General features: G+C 37.2%; 4 protein-coding genes across 4 annotated transcripts; all 4 read right to left on the bottom strand.

Annotated features, from left to right (window-relative positions):
- Positions 1-727: 727 nt before the first annotated feature.
- LOC125188645 (xyloglucan galactosyltransferase XLT2) lies at positions 728-2536 on the bottom strand. Its single transcript, XM_048085618.1, has one exon. It carries the CDS (start codon positions 2417-2419, stop codon positions 944-946), a length of 1476 nt encoding a protein of 491 aa, XP_047941575.1. The 5' UTR covers positions 2420-2536; the 3' UTR covers positions 728-943.
- Positions 2537-15031: 12495 nt separating this feature from the next.
- On the bottom strand, positions 15032-15895 carry LOC125189492. The gene has a single exon (XM_048086764.1). It carries the CDS (start codon positions 15893-15895, stop codon positions 15032-15034), a length of 864 nt encoding a protein of 287 aa, XP_047942721.1.
- Positions 15896-16144: 249 nt separating this feature from the next.
- Positions 16145-16609, bottom strand: LOC125189491 (germin-like protein 8-11). The gene has a single exon (XM_048086763.1). The coding sequence runs from the start codon at positions 16607-16609 to the stop codon at positions 16145-16147; it is 465 nt and encodes a 154-aa protein (XP_047942720.1).
- A 2954-nt stretch (positions 16610-19563) lies between these two features.
- On the bottom strand, positions 19564-20799 carry LOC125187254 (photosystem I subunit O-like). Its single transcript, XM_048083809.1, has 4 exons — positions 20642-20799; positions 20159-20231; positions 19883-20062; positions 19564-19788 (listed from the first exon to the last, which is right to left on the bottom strand). Exons 1-4 carry the CDS (start codon positions 20730-20732, stop codon positions 19698-19700), a joined length of 435 nt encoding a protein of 144 aa, XP_047939766.1. The 5' UTR covers positions 20733-20799; the 3' UTR covers positions 19564-19697.
- Positions 20800-21939: the final 1140 nt, after the last annotated feature.

The following is a 21939-nucleotide window of genomic DNA, read 5'->3' as shown; positions in this document are numbered from 1 at the left end:
TGTGAGTGGAATGCTACATCTTTATTCTGCATTTGTCCTAATCAAAGATCTTAGACTTCAATGGAATTTTAATTTCACCACAGCCGCGGATTATGCTTTAAATAACCACAAAAATTAGAAAAAAACGTTACCTATATACTTACAACCCAAAACAATTAATTAAATAACAAACTGAGCAAACAAAATCATCAATTATGAATTATTGCAATTAAACACGATTAAGAAAACAAGAATCTTACAAGAAAAGAACCAAGTGTGATTAAATTGTCCGTCTACAATGAAGTGTGTGACACATAACATAACTATACTCCCAAAACAACTCAAAGCAAAATCAATTTCAAATTAACGAAAATTTATTAATGTGAGTGGAATGCTATATCTTTATTCTGCATTTTTCATAATCAAAGATCATAGGCTTCAATGCCGCGGATCATGCTCTAAATAGCCACAAATTAGAAAAAACGTTACGTATATAGTTACCAACCCAAAACAAATACTAACAAACAGAGCAAACAAAATCATCAACCATGAATCATACACGATTAAGAAAACAAGAATCCTAGTACAAGAAAAGAACCACGTGTGATTAAATTGCCCAATGAAGTGAGGCACATAACATAACTATATACTAGACGAGAGTAACAAATTCCTAATAGTGATATAAATTTAAAAATAAAACCCAAATAAAAATCTAACAAGCCATATTTGAATATAAAGTCCATAGGTATATAAATAATTCCATGATGCATCTTTATTCTAAATATAATCGTATCATTATGTAGTGATACAAAAAATATTACCCCTATATACAATAGAATAAACTCCAGAAAATAACACCCCTCAAAGTTCGAAATTCCCTCTAATCTAGAGTGAGTAAGAGTATAGTAATGTAGAAGTACCAAAAATCATTGCAATTCTGTAACAAAAAATAAATACCTCCCCTTCATTTCCATTTGTAGCCTTGATCTTGCTCCTTGACTCTGCTCAAAAACCCTTCCACAGCCACATCAAATGCATCACTCATGCCCTCCAATCCTTTATTATTATTGGCATATACAATTTTCGGAATATATTCAATCACCTTTTCCCTCATTTCCTTCACTCTTTCCTTACTAATCTTATTAAGAACCGAGATGATCGTTGTCCCATTTTTTACCTCATTTCGGTGAATAAAAACCGAGTAACTTTCCCGCTCACCCGGGAAGAACCATTTGTACTGCAAGTAGGCGGTTCGGTACCAGAAAAAAACCGGTATCGAACCGGCTAGCATGCAATCGAAAATAGACCGGCGGGTGAAGCTATCCCCCCTCGGCTGGAGACAGAAATCCGAGTCGAGGAAGGCCTCTAAGATAGCCGAGCTCCCGTTGGAGCACTTAGAGCCGCTGCAGTCGACGACGCGGCAGGAGGCCGGCTCGGCGTAGCACTGGTTGAGGAGGACGCCGCGGAAGTCGTTCTTTATGTAGCCGCGCGTGGCTCCGGCGAAGGAGAAGGAAAAGCTGCGGTTGCGGCTCCGGACGAAGTCCTGCCAGGAGCGGACGTCGGCGGTGGAGGCGGGGTGGAAGCCGGTGGGGTAGGGGACGGCGACGTCGAAGTAGTCCCAGGGGTTGGCCTCGATGAGGAGGCGCGTGATGTTACGCATCTGCGGCATGTAGAAGCAGCTGGAGCCCCAGTCGCTGATGAGCGAGCGGCGGAAGTCCCAGGAGATGCGGCCGAGGGTGATGAAGTGGTCCCAGCCGCCGGATCTCTGGAAAAGGGGCTGATCGGAGGTCCAATTGAGCAGCATCTTGCAGTGGTGGTCGCGATCCGCCTCGGTGGAGGTTTTGTTGAAGATGGACTTCTCGATTGCGAGGCCGAGGTAGAAGGGGATGTAGAAGGCGGTGGCGGATTGGGGATCGGATGTTCGGCAGCGGTAATTGAGCATCCGGCGGTGGTAGATGAGCTCCAGGGAGAATTGGTCGGTCCAGAACCAGGCGGAGCTCGCGTCTGGCGGCGCGATTTTGGAGATCACGGCGGCGGCGGACTTGCCGAAGCCGGAATTGGAGAGGGCATCGCAGCGGGAGGACCAGGGGTTTATCTGGTCGCAGTTTTTGACGATTTGGGTGTTGAATTGCGGCGGGAGGTCGTAGACGTAGAGTTTGCCGTGCGGGCAGGTCGGCGGAGGGGAATTAAGGAGTGTGTCGGTGAGGGTGGAAGTGGAGTTGAGGGCGGGGGTGGAGGGGGAGAGGGAGAAGGGGAGGGAGGGTGCGGAGAGGAGGAGGAGGAGCTGGAGGAGGAGGACGGCGAGGAAGAACCATGTGCGGCGGTGGTGGAGGGAGAGGTAAGGTTTGAGGGAGGCGAGGTAGGAGGAGGCTTTGCGGTCTAAAATGTCGGGGGTTTTGGGTTTTGAGTTGAAGGGAGGTGAATCGGTGGCGGGAAGCATTTGATGAGGGGGCGGAGGGGTGTCGGTTGCGGCGGAGAGGGAAAATGGATTTTTCTTAGATGCACAAAATGAAGGTAGTGAGTAGTGAGTATGATTTGGGATGACCAAATGTTGTGTGGACGCGTGCAAATTGGGTTTATCCCGAACGAACCGACAACTATATACGCGCCCACTTTTTCTGCTTTTTTTTTATTATTAAATGCCCTAAACCTTAAAATTTTTAGTAGTAATTGTTTTTTTAGATTCCTAAACCTTGTTTAATGTGTGAATTTAAATATAGAATTACTGTGAGTCCGCTTAATATTTTTTAATGGGTAAATGAAGGCATGAGACATATACCTCTATACAGCTTACCCAACTCATATAACTTGAGTTCGATTATATCTTTTCATCAGATAGCGTAGTTTATCTATTTTATTCTTTTGTTAGCAAAATACTTGCAAAAAAAACTTTATTCTTCATTATACTCTATTTTATTTTTATTTTTCCTATTTTAGTAATTTATTTTCTCTCAATTTGCTCCATAAATTTTGTGTAAAAAGAAACGTTTCAGCTGCTTTTTAATCGAATAATCCAGAGTGCATTTGTGAATCCTAGAATTTGAAAAAATTGTTTTAGCGGTCAATGGTCATATTCGTAATAACTAATAAGAATAGCACCGAGTTGATTTTTGACTCTTCCCTTCTTCTCTCAGATAGTAAACGGGTCTTTAACTTTCTTATTAATATAAATTCATATCGAAGTATGTTGAAATTGTTTCGTCTAAGTTTGAATTAATTAATTTTATAATTTCATAGTACTTTGAAGGGCGGGCAGGACTTGGGTTTAGTCAGTTCCAATCTTATTAAACTATTCTATCGACTCTGACAAATCACTAAAATTAATATAATCCATGCAATCTAGTACTTATAAGAACATTCCCGGATGTCAAAATAACGCTTTTAACCCATTTATTAATTGGATCCATGATTCATCTTTTGGCAGATTAAAACAATATAAATGATTGAACAATAACGCTTAACCACAATGCAGTTTTATCAATTAAGGAATTAAGTTTTAGTGCAAATACCATATTTTGCACCATATTTGTAAGGATTACGGTTCAGATCTCTAGATATGGCATACTGATTATATTTTTATATCAAGTTTGAATTTAACCAAACATTTCTTAAGTTGAATTATACAACGCAGAATATGGCTTGATATTTTCCTTTTCAACTGCAAAAAAGTAAAAATTGAATGAAAGATCTAAAAATAGACATGATATATCGATTGATACTGGTTGAATGAGTGAAATAGAAGACAGCCTAAACTGAAGTTGTAAATTTTGGAAGACAGTGCAGTCCTACCTTTAATTTCGTCGGTTCATAAATAATTGGAATAAAGTAGTGTATTTTATTTATGTCATATACCCATTTATGAATCGTTATACGTGTAGGCACCAAAAGCCACCGATTTTGAAGTTAGGCTGTAGTAACATTATTGGAACTGGAACAGACGTTTTTACTATATGGAGTAATTATTAAAATAATTACACTTCTTTTTTAAGAATAAATAAACATAATTTTCTAAAAAACACGTTACAATGACCAAACTTTTATCTAGGAGCATTTACCACTCTATCATCAGACCAAAATAACACGTCCAATTAATCTTAGTTGTCTTCTGGTTTAGCTGAATCAAAATTTAAGCCAGAATTTGTTCAAATCTTTCTACTGCTTAGAAAAAATGAATTAGGAGATCCACTCCGCCGATCGAATAAGGAACCACGTCAATAAACATTAGGATGTATAGTGATTATAATTACAACAAATATTTTTAATGGAAAGATAATAAATTATACTCCTTCCGTCCCACAATAATTATCACTCTTTTTTATTAAGGTCCACCCCCCAATAGTTGTCACACTTCATTTTTACCATAAATGGTAAGTAGGTCATATATTCCACTAACTCACTTAGGTCATCCACAACCCTAGCCCGGATTCAGGTCCCAAGTCCCCCCCACGTCATCATTTTCTTAAATTTGAGTCCCAGGCCACAACTCCTCTAACCCTGCAGGCTCTATCCCAGGCCACAACTATTAAATTGCATTATTCACAACTATAACATATTTTACTAGTAAAATAGAAAACGTTGAACAATTAAAACACAGAAAATTCATTGTTCAGTCGAAAATAAAAAATTACAAATCCTATAAATTAAAAATTAAATCTTAGAAAATAAAATATTGTAAATAGAGATAGAATAAAGTGAAAAATTGGTGGAAGAATGTTGAACAAATGGTATATAAATAAGCAAAAATTCAAAAAAAAAAAAGAAAAAAGATTTGGGGGTTTCGGCTCCGACCCGAACACCCCATAACCCTAGGCCAGGCCGCAAAATCCTCCCCTCCAACGCTCGGTGACGCGGGCCGGGACCCAAGTGCGGTCCGGCCCGAAGCGTTATTTATGCCCTTAACTCACATTTTATTATAAAATCAATATAAAAAAGTGGGTATCACATTCCACTAACTTTTCCAACCAATTTTTTCTTATATTTCTTAAAACTCGTGCCCACAATAAGAGTGACAATTATTGTGGAATTGAGAGATTAATTGATATCTTAGGATTAACAAGTAATTGGGTTTAAATTCGAATCTGGATATTAATCTTTGTAAGAGCATCCACAATGCCGGCTAGCCGATTCGCGTCGCTAGCCGATCGGCTAGCCGAACCATTGCAGTCGGCCAGCGGCGAATCGGCCAGAGAATCGGCGTGGCTAGCCGATTCAGAGGCGCTGGCCGCCATTGTGGCGTGCCGATCGGCCAACTGCGCCTATTTTCGTTTTTTTTAAAAAAAAAAATTGAAAACCTATATATACGCGATTTTAGTTTCATTTTCATTTGCACCACTTGTTTTAACGAGTTTTCTCTCTCTCTAACTTTTTGTACAAGAGCATCATCGAGCGATGTACAACAACAACGAGTCAGTCAGCCTCTTGCCGGGAAGTATAAGGAGTTCCTCTTCGGGAATGCTAGTGTTGCCGAAGGACTCGAGAAGTTCCGGCGGGGCGCACGTAGTGGCCGAAGCGAGGCCGAACTATTCCGGCGACTCGCCGGCGGCGACGACGAGGAGTAGAGAGTGGTGGGGCTCGTGTGTGGAAGCCCTTTTTTTTGAAAAAAATCATGTATTCTTTTTTTAATCTATGTATCTTTTTTTTTAATGAAAATGAATGAATTTTTCCGTATATGTCTCGTAAATTTAATTCCGTAATTTAATCGTAAATTTTATTTCGTAAAATGTAGTTGTTTTTGAATTATTTTTATTGCGGCTCGTCTATGGTACATCTTTAGCTGATGCGTGCTATTTATCTTTGGCGACGTAGCAGAGGAGAGAGATGACGCCTATGACTACTTATTACGACTGTGGATAGAGTGGATGCTCTAAAAGCATAAAACACAACTCAAAATTCATATACAATGCTCCAAATTTATTACTCCTTCTATTTCATTGAAGATGACTAATTTACCTTTTTGGTTTGTCCCAACCAAAATGACCAATTACTAAAAATAGAAATACCTTTCTGTCCATTTTACACTCTCTCTTATTTTACTCTCTTCACTTCACATACAAAATAAAGTCGTATGAATTCTCGTACCGCCCAGGGAATGAGTCATCTTCCTTGGGATGGAGGAAGTATTATTTTTTTCAAAATGAGTGCAGAATATGAAACGCCTCGTTAATGCGGAACAAAGGGTACATAAAGGCCTTGTTTTATTGGTTTATCCAATGATTAAATAAAGGTCAAAGAATTTTTTTTTCAACTTCCCTTCTATTGTGTCATATCTTAGTTTAACTATCAAATGGATCCTTAATGGTTAAAGATAGATTGGTGTCTCTTGTGATGATGTGCAAAGTGAGGACGAAAGAGAGTCCACGGCCACTTGTGAGGAAGAAATACACATACCCTGTTATCCACACTGGCGTCTTTAGTGAAGTTGAAGTCGAGAAAAAGTACAAGCTACTTGAAGACTTTAGAACCTTGATTATCAATCGGAAGAAAGAAATATATAGGGACCAAGAGAGAGAAAAAAAAGGTTGAGAATCAAAATGAGCCTAAAAAATAAGAGAGTGAGAAAATGCGAGAATGTGAAGTGAAAAAGGTAAGAGAGAGTGGTGGGGTGAGAGAATCAAAACACCAAAAGAGACAAAAACCACAATCACAAGTGTTTGTTTAGCTTTTAGGTTCAACCTTGGGCGGTACACCCTCCGTCTGCCATTAGGAGTCCCGGTTACTTTTGCGCACTCATTTTGTAAAAATGATAATAAATAGTTAAAGTGGAGAAATGGTAAAGTAAGAGAGAGATCAATGTTGAGAAGAGTCTTCTCGGGCAATCGGTTTAAAATATGTGGATAAAACATTCTCGGGCACAACGGAAATGTCTAATAAGTTCACACGACGTTAATTTTGTGCATGTATTTTAAACAAACCATTTAAACAATCCTAAAGCATAATCCTATTTAGTATATTGGTTATTCAATTAGTCACTCACATCTAATCTTAATTATTGATTACACAGTCAATTAAAATTTAAATATGTAGCCTAATTAACACATTCATGAAAGACTCAAATAAAAAAACGTTTAAGCCCATTACTCGGAGACCTGGCATGTTGTTCCTAATTGGACTTTAATTAAATTCTCCATGACCACTTTAAAATAAAATTGAACTATGTGAGGTGCCTCATTTGTAAGTAATATTTCTAGATTCTAGTTCTTGGCCAAGACTCCACGAGCGGAGACGAATCCATTGATCTGCTCACGACGACCAAGGGAAATTTCTACTTCGTCTTGTCCCTCAATATTGAAAGTCGTCCCATGAAATCTAAGACGATGAAAAGAAAAGCAAAGATATATCCGAGCACTGAAATCTCATTTGTGCAAAATGCTCAACCAAGATGTGACATCGATGAGTGATCATATTTGGGAGACACATAAAGAGGTAGTAGCTCAAGTGCTCAACTTTGTCGGTGGGTCTGGGCCGGGCCCCTAAGTTGTTGGCCCGGGGCGGGCTTGGTCTATAGCCCAATCGACTCAACCCATTTGACAACTCTAGTTTTGTAATTAAAAAACATTGAACTATAATATCATGGAAATTAAATGAGGTCATAAGTGTGTAACTATTTTGTTAATTTTAACACAAACATTAATAGAAAAGGTTGAAAATCTATCTAATTTTATAAAAAAAAGAATAAAGGGCGAAGAAATCAACAAACTGATTACAATCTAATGCCTCTATATAAACTCACTTTCACCCAACAGGCCAACACCAATTCGAATTCTTAATGTTAAGGAAATTAAAGAAACTATCTCGTTCCTTAATTTTATTCTCTTTTCCTGATCAAATTCAAGTCCACCATGGACACTAATTAATGGGACCTCTTTTGTTATTACACTACTATTGAGATGGCTAATCTGAGAAGGAACAAGCCCAATGGATAAGTACAAGCTACAAATTAATCAGAACCCTAGCTAGCTTCAAGTCTTCCACCAGACTTGGTTACTTACAAGGAGAAGGATCTAAACTAAATCACCGAGTGTTAAAACAAGGAGAAGTAAGCAGAAATGTGGCTCATGTCACAACAACGACAATACCAGGCCAAGAACCTCCCGCACGCTTCAACCACAAGTCACAAGGTGAGAAATCGTCGAACACGGGAGTCAGAAACCCTAGTCTCACCAACTGCCACCACCAGTTCACCCACCGCGGCTCAGAAACATCACAAATCTCACAGATCTTACTAGAATCTCACAAGATCTTTCACACCAAACACCAAAACCAGTCAGATCTGAAACCCAAGGTCAGATCCAACACCAAACTCTAAAGGAAACTGAGAAGGTAACCTAACTCTGAATCTTCACCGATAGAATCAACTAAAACACAGATTCATCGGAGGAAACTGAAGATCGGAGGAGATGACCGGCGGTAACCACCTTGGATGTAGAGAGAGAAGAGAGAATGTTGAGGAAAAATATCCAGAGCAAAAGAGAGTGTGAAACTGAATATTCGAAGTGAGAGAGAGACAGATGACACTTAACACACATCACAATCACAACCCATGATCCAACGGCTGTGGTATGTGATCCGAGTGATAGGAGGCACGTGGCAACCATCGAGGAGACCAAGTAAGTAACCTAGCTGGGCAAGCAAATGGGCTTCCCACACAAGGAATCAGGCCGCAACATTTAATAATCAAGGTCAGCCTAATAAATTAAATACATAGGTACAATACCAATTAGTCCATAAATATTCAACATTAAGTGTTAAGGAAATTAAATAGTCTCTCTCATTCAAAGTCAAGTCTCGCATGTCGGTAACTATTCCGAAGATCATTGCACAAGCGACTTCACCGTTGTTAAAACTATTCAACTAGAACATATCGTTGTGTTCGAAGTCGACGAGGCACATCACCTTGCAGGGAAGACAATAAACCATGATTTCAAGTTTAAAGCTTATCTACTAACTGTAATTATCATGTTGAAATAGCCTATGTGTACGTGCATGAGTGTGTCGGTATGGTCTTCACAGACAAAACAGTCGCATACAAATTCGCATTATGTGCATCAGTTCTTAATGACCACCCACGGGCCAAGGTTGGGGATGAGAAACTTGTCTCGAGCGATGTTGTTATGAATTATAAAACTACACGGTCCTAGGAAAGTACAGTTTGTATGTCAATTTTTCTCAATGACCATCCATTAGAAGTTGGCATGATTTGATGTCAATTATGTACTGGTTTGGTTCAATTAGAAAACTGCAAGTTCCTAGAAAAGTAAAATTATCAGAAAATATGATTTCTAGAATTATGATTTTTGAGATTGTGATTTCTAATATACATGAGTGTATAGATGTTAACTTATGCATGTCCTGTCGTAAAAGTAAATGAAATTGAAATTGAAATTTCAACTATTTACAATAGAATACCCAAATAGTACATGAAAATATGCAATCCCTCACCGATCCAATCAGTGAACGAAGACGAGGAACATATATACTACTCTCCCTCCGTCCCACAAAAGATGTCACACTTTTCTTTTTAGTTTGTCCCACAAAAGATGTCACATTTCCCCTTTTGAAAAAAGTTCTCTCTCACATGAATATAAGAATTATATTTTCTCTCTCTATTTAACACACAAAACAAAACCTCCTAAAATCATGTGTCGTCCCACAAGTGTGACATCTTTTGTGGGACGGAAGGAGTAGTATATGAAAACCTGAAATTAATTACAGTCATGAAAACCTGAAATTAAAGAGTAGATTTACTAATATTGTCATATATCAAAGGAGATCTTCACATTTTTTTTACTAGTCACTGGACACCATCACCCGAGTCCTCGCCACGGCTCGTGGGTGATCATTGACAAACGAAGCATCCAAGGTCATTTTGTATGACTTTAGTATCATTCTGAGAACGAGCGGACCAGTCTTCACTATATCGTAGTTAGGAGAGAGCATTGTTGGAATTAAAATAAATTTGATTTTTGCAATAGAATTATCTAGATATGATGCAAATTATATATCACTACAAAAAACTCACAATTTAGTGACAAAATTATTTGTCACTAAACGGCGAAATTTAGGCACTTAAAGGATTTAGGGACAGTTAAATATCGACAAATCCGTCATTAAGAAGCTTGTAACTAAAAAATATTTGGGACGGATTTTTTAGTCGCTAAAGTTACAATGACGGAATCAACCGGCTCCCTTGGTGAATTCGGATTAGTGACGGACTTTTCCGTCACCAATTAGTGACTGACGCTTTTCAGTCATACATCCGTCATTAATTCTTGAAATTTCCCTCGCTGTCACTAATTTCCGTCACTAACAACCGTTTTTTTTTTGTAGTGAAATATCTAGATATTATAGAATTCTCTAGAATTAAGTAGGAGAATATCTAGATTTTTGTCTAGATATAAAATATTAAAGAATCTAGTAGAGAATTATAGAATATGAAATGAATGCATATAAATATGGGATAGTTGTACCATTTTGTAGAAGTTGAGAAAGTTTGAGAATAAAAGTGTTCCTTAGTTTTCCTACAATACCAACATCTCATAAATCATTTCCCATACATTCCACCCATTCTTTCTCAAATATTTCCTCCAAACTAAATTACTCCTCCAACATATTACCTTATATATTCTAACAGATTTACATAGAAGCACTTGCATATGCTTGTAAGTAGTTCTAGGGGAAAATACAAATCTTCCTTCATATTTATCCCACATTGGCAAATGAAGTCACCAACTAACAAACTCAACAAAAACAAAAAAGGAAATTGTGTTTAGGGTTTAGTAGGAAAAATAAGAATTAATTTGAGATGACAAACGAGAGAGCTTGAATGAGTTTGGAAGATACCTATTGCGGGGAAGGCAGTAACCCGTGATTTCCAAGTCCGTAGCTCACACACTGACAGCGATTATCCAGTCATGTTTTTGCCAAACTACCGAGTGGAGTGTAATGACAGGAAGTTCTAAGTTCATTCCGGCAGCAACTGCACTGCCTAACCTAGAAGAGTTGCCGTGGATGCAACAACATGACCTAGTCTTGATCATCTGATTTCGAGGACAATGATAGTCTCTTCATTTGTTGTTTTAATCTTCACTAGTTCCGGCACGCCTACGTCTACTTTTAGACGTCCCATTGGCACCAAGACTGCCAAAGCCCAGACCAAAGGGAAGGTGAAGGCAGCCACGTCTGGATCGGCTCCCCCGCAGACTGCGCCTCTTCCGTCTACTCAGCTCCTGCCTTTTACTAGCAGTATTCGTGTATTGCTTTCTACTCCCTCTGTTCCACAGTAGTGAAGTCATTTTGCCATTTTGATATGTTCCATAATAGTGGAGTCATTTCTTTTTCTAGCAAAACTCAACACATTTCTTCTCCTTTACTTTGCCATCTATTACTTTATTCTCTCTTCACCTCTCTACCTCTTTCATTTTTTACATTATTCTTCCTTTACTTAGCTCACTTAATAAAATTTTTCTTAAATAGCATGCCGAAAATAAACGTCTCCACTAGTATGAAACAGAGGGAGTAGTATTTTTGAGCTTATGATGCAGGAAACCAGATGCATAAGTTTAAGTGGATTCACTGGAGGATTGTCACCAACTTGGGTATTGAACCCTGAGTTTGCGAGTTCCATGATGAAACATGTGAATGTGAGCGATTTTGAGATACTAATATAGTGATGGTTTTATAACTTGTGAAATTGTGGATATGTAAGAGTGTGTACTAAGTCTTTGAATGCTAAGCTTAACCTTGTGTACTCTGATGACCCTTTTATGGGATTTCTAAGTCATGAGAATAGACCAAAAATTAGTTTCCAAAATTAGTTTCCGAAAGTGGCCTAAAAAAATTGATGCATTTTTTATCAGTTATTAAATAAAACTGCAAGTGGATAGTGTTTAATCTGTTTAACTAAAGGTAAATAAATGTACTATTATGTAGAGATTTGATATGCTGAGCGACAATTTGTGAGCGGCATTTAAGCGCCCCTCTTCCACGTCACTTCTCTCTCTATTTATCACTTCTCACGTCCTCTTTCTCTCCGTGCGATTTCATCTCTCTTTGTTTCTCTTTCACATTTATCTCTCTTCTTCAATTCTAAAATCAACTTTATTATTGGCGAAATATACAGAAAACAATCTCTATGTGCCTCTGCAAAACTCAAAATTACTCTCTATCATGTTTTTTCTTCTTGCTCAATTCTACATATTTTTGTGACAGTCAAAACCTATGCTAAAATCCATAAACACATATGATAGCACAGAAAAGAGAAAGAAGAATAAAATAGGTGTAATTCAATTGCTACTCCCGTCAATTGGCGGCGTAATTTATCAGGGAGAAAAAGTCTAAACTTTTCCCATCCTTCATTCTACTAATTAAAATCAAAATTGCCGAAAAGAAATCGGTTCCACTATGATTTAGAATTTCAATTTAGAAAAAACAATTATATGCTTGGGAATTTCAATCCGGATGATGATATACTTTGGAATTTCAATCCGGATGATGGAGAGGGAATTTCACAAATGAGTTTGTATGCCATAAAAAATGTGCATATGGGTTTTGATATTCATGGAAACTAGAGAAATGGCAAGAAGTAAGAAGAGAATCACTTATTAACAAATTTCTCCTAGAAATTGCACTTCTCAATTGACACCAGTAACAAATGGAATCAGAGCTCTTTTCCTTTTGAGGTGTCGTAATCTTCAGCACCAGTAACAATTGAAATTAGAGCTCTTCTCTCATTCTTCTGAGCATCGTAATCTTAATTTGCAATTAATTTAAAAACTGAAGGGATTATAGAGAGGAATTTCAGATCGGTAGATTGGTTGAGAATGAGAGATGTGATAATTTCACAGAATATAGAGAGAGAAGTGATGTGGAAGAGGGGCGCTCAAATGTCGCTCACAAATTGTCGTTCGGCATATCAAATCTCCTACTATGTAATTAACATATACTAATGGTTAGCTTCTAAATACCTGCAACATAAACTGTCATGTACTGTCTAGACCATATAAATTTTGATGATTTCTTAAAAATCAACATAATTTTTAAAGATGATTAAAGATACCAGATGAAAATGCATACTAATTTGCAGTGTACTACACATACATAATCTGTTGTGCAGTATTAAAGGAAAATTTAAACTACTTTCTGAAATGTGATACTGAAATTAGAGAGTAGAAATTAGATGTGTGTAGACATGAGCGAGCATGGCATATGGGCTGGCTGTAGTGACAGGATAAACTCATACAGTACTATAAATTTTGTTTGGTTTGTTCAATTCTTTGTAGGGTACACAGAATAATCCGATGCATTGATTATATTTGTATTAGGATAAGAGGTCATCATCACTAATTCACTATGTATATATGCTTGAATAAACCAACCAACCCATCACTAATCATAATATCATATGTACTATATATGCTAATACAACCGTATGGCCTTGTTCAATTAATGCATGACAAATTGCATGTGGTGTGATATAGCATGTCTATTTCCAACTAGCCTTCTCATTTCTTAGTTAATCAACTATCAACTATAACATAAAACGACAGAGTTGAATAAACCAAATAATCAAATAGTATTTTTTTATTATATATTTTTCTTCAATAATTACTAATATATGGCTCCAATAAGTTTTCAGCATGTTTATGATGTAATATTGTATATGTATGTATAACTGTATTCACTCTCTATTTCTGGCAAAGAACATGTGCAACAGTCTTGTGTTGTGTATTAAAGCCAAGGTGGAGCCGGTGGTGATCGATATGGGCTTAATATTGGCAGTCCAAGTTCTCTCTAGCTAACACTAATTTTGTCACCTATTTTTTGGATGAAGAAATGTTGATTATGTTGGAAGCCGCGTCTCATAGTTTTGTGATTGGAACTTATAGCATGTATCATTAGTTTATAATGCATCAATCCATGCTTTAGTTGTATTTTTTGGAAGTTTTTAATATGGTCCAAACGTAACGTCTAAAAGATTGCAGATATTTATGAATATGTATATTGAATGACCCGACGTGATATATTAAGTTAATACTCCATAATTAATGGGGTCAAATAATTATCAATAAAAGTATAATTAAGTACTCATTTTTGTCCCGCAATAATAGTCATATTTGGTGTGGACACAGATTTTAAAAAATGTAAAAATAGTATATTGGAAAAGTTAGTGGAATATGAAGTCTCACTTTTTTTTATTGGTTTATAATAGAATGTGAATGAAGTGAGTTAGTAGAATGTGGGATCTACTTATTATTTATGATAAAAGTAAAATGTGACTCTTATTGTGAGACGGAGGAAATATTACTTAGGGTGTCCACAATGGTGGCCCTCTTGGGCATGCCCAAGCCACCATTTCTTGGGCATGCCCAACAAATTTGGCCCTTGCCCTCAAAACTTGGCTACCACAATGGTGGCCCTCCGGGCCACCAATTAAAATTATTTTCTTAACTTTTTTGATATATTTTAATTTAGCTAGAATAAAAATTATTTGCATATAATTATTAAAATACATAGAAATAATTAAACTAAACAACATTATAACAAAATTTTCGTTGTATTATAATAAAAGGGAAAATTACACAACGAAAATTTTTGATACAACGCGAACAACAAAGAGAACCCCTATCACGCTGCGCCCCCTCCTCTAAGGTTCCAGACCTCTTCAACCAAATCAGCCTGCAGTGTTGAATGTGATATTTCACTCCGCATATTGGTGAAGCGCTGAATCAAGTATTCATTACTGCGATCTGCAGAGGAGGGGTTGCAATACCGTGACTTGTGCTAGCACCATCTTCCGGTGCCCAACGCTCTGTAGTAAAGCCTTCATCTTCTATTATCATATTGTGCAATATGATACACGCAGTCATGATGTCCGCGACATCATTTTCGTGCCATTGTCGAACCGGACACCGTAAAATGGCCCATCGCGGTTGGAGGACTCCGAAAGCCCGCTCAACATCCTTCCTAGCACCCTCTTGTTTTTTTGCAAAATAGGTCTGCTTCGGCCCAACAGGTTGTCGGATCGTCTTGACAAACATGGGCCAGCGAGGGTATATTACATCGGCCAAATAGTATGCCCTGTTGTACTGCGTGCCATTGTCCACGAAGCTGATTTGCGGACCTCACCCCGGGACTCATCATTGAAGAGATGCGATGATTGTAGAACGTTGATGCCGTTGTTCGACCCAACGACACCAAAATACGCATGCCAGATTCGCAAGCGGTAGTCAGCAACGGCTTCAAGAATCATTGTGGGATGTCGCCCTTTGAAACCAGAAGTGAACTGCCCCTTCCAAGCCACCGGGCAGTTCCTCCACTCCCAGTGCATGCAATCGATGCCGCCCATCATGCCCGGAAAATGATGCACTGTCCCGTGTATATTTATCAGTCTCTGGCATTCCTCGGCCGTCGGTTTCCGTAGGTACTCCCCTTTGAAGAGTTCTTTGATACCCTTGCAAAACTGCCTCAGCGTCTTGAGGGCAGTCGTTTCTCCCATCTGTAGATATTCGTCAAACATGTTAGCAGGCCCGGCATAGGCAAGCTGCCTAATTGCGGCCGTGCACTTCTGATATGTCGACAATCCGGGTCGACCGGTGGCATCACTCCGCAAGGTGAAGCACCTGTATCGCCGAGACAAACAATCCGCAATGTGGATGAAGAGTCGTTGCGACATTCTGAATCGCCGACGAAAAATCTCCGGCGTATAACGGGGGTTATCGCCGAAGTAGTCTTCCATCAACCGCTGGTCGGCTCCGACATGGTCACGGTTGCTAAACCGGCGACGGTATCTCGGCCGAGGGATGGCCGCCGCCGCCGCCAAAGCCGCCTCCTCCTCGTCGGCTTCATCTTGCACCGCTGCAACGAGTTCTTCGAACTCCTCATCGACCAAGCGCTGAAAATTTTCATCGTCGGAATCCATGTTTTTAATCTTAAATTGAAATCAAGTGGAAAGAAAGAGTAGAGTTTGGTTTGGGGTAAAAAAATTGGAGGAGAATGGATGAATATATAAAAAAATTTGAAAAAAAAAAAAAAAATTAATTTTCGGTGGGCAGGGCCGCGACTCTTGGCCCTTGCAGTGGCGGGCCGAGCCGCCTGCCCAAGAGCCTCGGCCTGGCCGAGCGCTCGGCTCTCTCTCGTCCACCCCCCCGAGCCGCGGGCACCCCTCGCCTCAGTAGTAGGGGGCCGCGGGCTGCCCAAGCTCGGGCCGAGAGCCACGGCTCCCCCACTGTGGACGGGGCGGCCTGGCCGCGAAAAGAGAGTCGGGGTGAAAAACAAACCCGGGATTCTGGCTATTGAGAGACGAAGTCGTGACGCTCTTCCCTCTAGCCACATTCCGCACGGTGTGGACGAGGCCGACCGGGAAAAGAAACGCATCGCCTTTGTTGAGAACTTTGCTGTAGTATTTGTATTCCGGGAACGAGGTCACGAATCCCACCTCGATCGAGCCTTCTATCACGTAGGTGAGCTCTGACGCCCTAGGGTGCGTGTGTGGCGGGAAGTACCCGTTTGGCGCAAGCTCTGCGCGTATAAGAAACTGGCCTTGGGTGTTCAACCCCGGCATTGTGAGCACGGATGCAACGACAAAGGTGACGCCGTACGAGTTGAAGGGTCCCGGCCGGTCCAGGCCGGTCATGAAGAAGTCGTTTGCGGTGACAAGTCTTGGGTCCTTGCATATTGACGTTGCTGGAAAAAAAATAGATATGATCGATACTTAAATGTAATAATTTTATAATTAATGAAGAGAATGTCAATCAATCCATTAGAATATTAGAATATTCTAGCAATTGCTTCGCGACAACTGATGCGTGACATTAGAATATTAGATTGCATACCGAATATAGAGAGATATCATTTGGTCTATAAACTGGACACTGAATTGGGACATTAGATTAGTAGATCAAATAGGAGAATTCTCCCAAAAAATGTCTATTTGATCTATAAACTGAATACTCCGTCCGTCCTCTATTAATTCTTCACTTTTGTTATTTTCGGACGTCTCTTATTAATTGTTCACTTTCGCTTTTTACCATAAATGGTAAGTATGTCCTACATTTCATTAACTCATTCTACTTACATTTTATTATAAAACCAATATATAAAAGTAAGACTCATATTCCACTAATTCTTTTAACCCACTTTCCTTAATATTTTTTAAAACACGTATCGAAACTAAAGTGGACAATTATTGAGGGCGGAGGGAGTATATGTTAGTAGGAGAGAGACCTTCCTATGCATTTTTGTTGCTTACGGTTGGTTCCTTAGCCAGACCACACTCTGTGTTGTTGGATCTTTCAATGAAAGTATCAATGTTACAGATCAAATAAGAGAACACATCGCAAAGGACTCACTTATTAGAGAGACAAGGCTCATTTGAGCTATAAATTTTACCCTAATTGCATGCACAACAGATGTGAGGTATATGGAATAAATCTGCTCGCCATAAAATCATAAAATAATTATAAAAAAAAGAACTAAGAAAGTAGGTACCGAGTCCTAAGGGAGGTGCAACGCAGATATCTTGAAGAGGACTAGGGTCGAAGGCCAAAGAGAGGTGAATGGAATTGAGGAACGATAATGTGATGAACAAGATAGCACTGGAAGCAATGAATGCAAATCAAGAAAGCTTGCTTGTTTAGCATTGAAGAAAACAACCTCCTTTTATAGAGGTGTTCACACTGTTTACTAAGATCATAACGTTGTACTATCAACTTTGATTCTTCTTAGAAATGTAAGCAAAATGTCACATTATCTTCCAAAAATTAATTATTTCTATAATTAACTCGGCTATTTATATTTGTCAACTCTGTTGTAGTACTAGTTCTTGTAAGTAACAAATTGTTATTTGACAAATTTCACAGAGTTAACATTAATTTAATTTTAATAAAAGATAGTGCATAGAAAATAAAATTGGTGGGTAGGGATGAACATTTAGATATCGATTGGTTTATATCTGAACTAATTACAAATTTATAAATCTGAACCTATTTGAATTGTCTTAAAATTGAATTAAAAAATCCAAAAAAAATTTAACTAATCCGAAAAAAATAACCTGAAATATCAACAGTAGTCCAAAATTCCAAGAATCATGAAAATTTTTAATTATTGCATATATAAAGGTAAAAATATTGAAATAAATATTTTACTCCGATTGTAAAAAATCAATCTGAGCCAAAATGAAAACGAAATCTGATACGAAAATCTAGCTAATTATTTTTTAATAAATTTGGCGAAAGTGACAATAGCCTAATTTCATTTTTATCAAATTAATGCTGAATGTACTTAAGCTGAAATTTTACAAAAAAATTAAATCTTTTGACTTTATTAAATCTCTTTTTTGGATTTCTTTCACGTGCAGTAAAATAAGGTCGTATAGCAGAGTCTAGATTATTATAATACTGTCACAAACTTGGAAAATAATAGTAGTACTAGAGAAGATTTCTCTTATGTAATTAAATAGAATGGTGATATAGAAAAGGCTTGGATCCTAAATTAATCAAACTAGTATCACAACTGTGCTATCAGATTAATGTATTTTTAATATAAAATTTTAAATTAATTAAATAAAATTAGAATTAATATTAACAATGAACAATATGAGCAACAATTTTAGTTATATAAGAATAAAAAATCTATACAAATCACCATTGAAGCATAATAAATTTGGAACAAATCACATAATATAATGTATAAACATTAAATCATGAAATAGGAAGATAAAATTCTCTCACAATAAAGAATTAAACACAATGGATAATTATTCATCACTTTTAAAAAAAAATTATACACTATATTAACTTTAAAATTAAAATCACGTGCTACTAAAGCTGGCAAAACCTAATTGTAGAGACTGCATGGAAGGGTCTTCAAGGGGAGGAACAATTGCAATGGGACTCGTACAAGATCTTGGATAAAGAGCTCCAACAGCGATGGCAGCAGAGTGTAGAAAAAAGAAAAAGCTTGCCTAGACCGATGGAAGTAAGAGAACCCAAATCTGCGGAGCAGAAGAGGAAGATATCAGAGGCCATAGCTGCAAAATGGGCTGATCCGGTAAGATCTCTGTTCCTTCTATCAAACACTTGTTTTCTAAGTTTTCTTAATTGGTAAATATAAATAAATTACTATAGATAATAATCACCCATTAACTCTCCCACTAACGTCAAATAACTCTCCACTAATTTTAAATAATTACTCACTAATTTAACTACCAAGTAATCGTATAGTTTTATTTAAATAATAATATCTATTTTAAATGTATATTTTCCTAAATATCCCAAAACTCATCTTTTATATATTGTATAGATGGGTAATTTGGCTGTTTGATTTAATCATTTTTAAAAATGAGTGAACTATACACACAGACCACAGTCTCTAAATATTTTCAGGGGTTCACTTCTGCAGTTCTATACTAATTTATTGACATAGATATTCAATATCGTGTAAGGTCATTTTACATTTCTAACATCTGTTTGGACTAAAATAGCTTTTTAATTATTCTATTTGAGTAATTTTCCTATGTATTCTCTCTCCTCGCAAAATTTCTCTAAAAAATATTATCTTTGAGGAAACGATTTTCTCAATCGAGATTGGTTTATATGAATTATAGTGCATGGATTATTTATTATACAGGATACAATATTAATTTACTGAAAGGGGAAATCAGTCACAAGATCATAATAATACCATACACTTAAATCCAACATAAATATGTCAATAAAAACAACTCAAAAGTAATTCTCCGTCCTTCCTTTGAACCCAATTTGACCAAAAGTGAGGGACAAGAAGAGTCCCAAATGCCACAGCACCAACCATAGCCTGTTACCATAACACAAAAACAATATACATAATCAGAATATTTGATAAAATTTCCATATAAAAAAATAGTCTCGTTTTGTCACTTTTAATATACCAGAAAGGGGAATCGAGGGCCGGGCCCGAGGGGAAGTGGGCGAGCTCGGTGCCGATGCTTGAGAAGAAAAGCCCCGTCAAGCTGTTGCCGTTGATGGCCGGAATGCTCGATGGTGCAATCCAACCGATCAAACCGAAACCGATCACGTTTAGGTCTCTTCTCAGCCAATCTCTTTGAAAGCTTCACCATATATGGAGTATATAATAATAGTAACGGTTAGTTTCAAATTAAATTTTATGGTATTTTAAAAGAGAAATATTTTTGCAATTATATTACCATGTGAATTTTCCTCCTGAGGCTTGTGCTAGCTTTAGTGGGTTCCTTGCTACCACGGGAGACTTTAGAAACCCTAAGACAAAAGAAAATTAGAAGAAACTAAGAAAAATAAAAAGTTTGTAATACTACTCCTTCATTTAAGCTATATAAAGTGTTATTTTGTTGTTTTCATATGTTCGCAATTAAAAGTTCCATTCTTTTTGTTTATATAAATGAATAGTTCACTCCACTAAATCATTATAGTCACGTGTCATTAATAACTACAACATATATAAAAGTGATACTCACGATCTACTAACTTTTTGCACTTCTAAATTATGTAAATGGTTAAATAAAACACAAATTTGATCTAATTTGTAATTTTATTTTATGTTAAATGTCCTAAAGTATCCTTACACATAACAATAAATAATATCATTAATTAAGACATGAGATTCTTGAAACAGAGACAACCCCAAAAAAGAAAAATGAAATAGTAATTACCAGAAGAGAGGTTTATCTTCTTTGGAGAAGACAAAGTGGAAGTGCCCAATCCAACCACAGTTGAAGAGGTAGCCATTGTTGTTGCTGCCATTTCTCTTTCTCACTATGTGTGTGTGTGTGTGATTGAGCCAAATACTTGAGGCAGAGTATCTTAGTTTAAGCATAGAGCAAAAATAGTAGTGGTGGGATTTGAATGATGTGGTGATTGGTTGATTCTGTGATTGCATGGATTGCCTTTGGACAATGGTATCTTGCCACGTGGATTTCTGTGGATAAAATAGATGATGATAGGTTTGATGATGTAGATTTAAGGTTACATTGAGAGTTATAATGAAATGGGTATAGTTTTTAAAACCAGAATATGAAACTTGCATACGTGCTAAAAATGACAAATAAATTACTCTATTTTCTGGCAGGAGAGAGTAAGTATTTTTTTTTTAATTTGGCTATGATTTCATTGGTTTATATAATGGCAATCAATTTTTATGATTACATGAAATATCAACATATTGTTGTTCAATATGAATAGTCTCCTTTTTCATGTACTCCTGATCATATATGATAGTATTAGTCTATTAGAGTATATAATGGACTTATTATAAAAAAATAATAATAATAACACCAATTCAATTTTGTGTGAATTACAAAAAAAATAATCCAACTATCTGATGTGACATGGATAGAATATTCTCCACTTATACATCCATCCAGTTTTCCAATCGAATAAATGAATTACGAATATTGTAGTTCCAAAATGTCATTAAGATGGAGTTATAAAATTGTGATACGAAAATTTGAAAAGTGATAATTAATCATTGGAATAATGCTGTATTATTTGTTCAATGACTTCTGGGTTTTGTAAAGTTTATTATTGAACAAAATGACCTTTTTGAACATCGGAAAAGGTTCAAATATCCATAGATAGTTAGATATACAGCCAAAGTCAAATACTATACTAACCAATGGTTAGGTAAATAATTTTTGTCTCAAATCCAATCAATTATACTAGTAAAAAATATGTTGTAGATCTATAAATTGATTTCTTCATATTTGATTATGACTATTTAGCACTAAATTTTTCCTTCGTCTTAGCCATTCCTTCTATATTCTTTGACATGCCATTTTTTCGCTTTTATATCATCTATCTCTTTTCCTAGAAAATAGAATGTCACTAACCATTTGGTGCAAGACCGGGGCCTCCGATAGTCGAGACAGTGACCGGGATCCCACCGATATGCAGAGAGTTGCCAGAGATAGGTGAAGGGGGAGAAGGAGAAGAGAAAGTTCTTTGCAATCAG

Source organism: Salvia hispanica, chromosome 5 (assembly GCF_023119035.1).
Source record: "Salvia hispanica cultivar TCC Black 2014 chromosome 5, UniMelb_Shisp_WGS_1.0, whole genome shotgun sequence".
In the NCBI taxonomy this organism is placed as follows: Eukaryota; Viridiplantae; Streptophyta; class Magnoliopsida; order Lamiales; family Lamiaceae; genus Salvia; species Salvia hispanica.
The sequence above is the reverse complement of the archived record's forward strand: the minus strand, read 5'-3'. Positions and strand labels throughout refer to the sequence as shown.

Bases quoted from the DNA above. Each gene is read 5' to 3' on its own strand.
- LOC125188645 (XM_048085618.1), bottom strand. From the start codon at position 2,419: ATGCTTCCCGCCACCGATTCACCTCCCTTCAACTCAAAACCCAAAACC.
- LOC125189492 (XM_048086764.1), bottom strand. From the start codon at position 15,895: ATGGATTCCGACGATGAAAATTTTCAGCGCTTGGTCGATGAGGAGTTC.
- LOC125189491 (XM_048086763.1), bottom strand. From the start codon at position 16,609: ATGACCGGCCTGGACCGGCCGGGACCCTTCAACTCGTACGGCGTCACC.
- LOC125187254 (XM_048083809.1), bottom strand. From the start codon at position 20,732: ATGGCAGCAACAACAATGGCTACCTCTTCAACTGTGGTTGGATTGGGC. The intron at 20,232-20,641 runs GTAATTACTATT...CTTTTGTCTTAG, and splicing joins GAAGATAAACCTCTCTTCTG to GGTTTCTAAAGTCTCCCGTG. The intron at 19,789-19,882 runs GTATATTAAAAG...TTATGGTAACAG, and splicing joins GCCCTCGATTCCCCTTTCTG to GCTATGGTTGGTGCTGTGGC.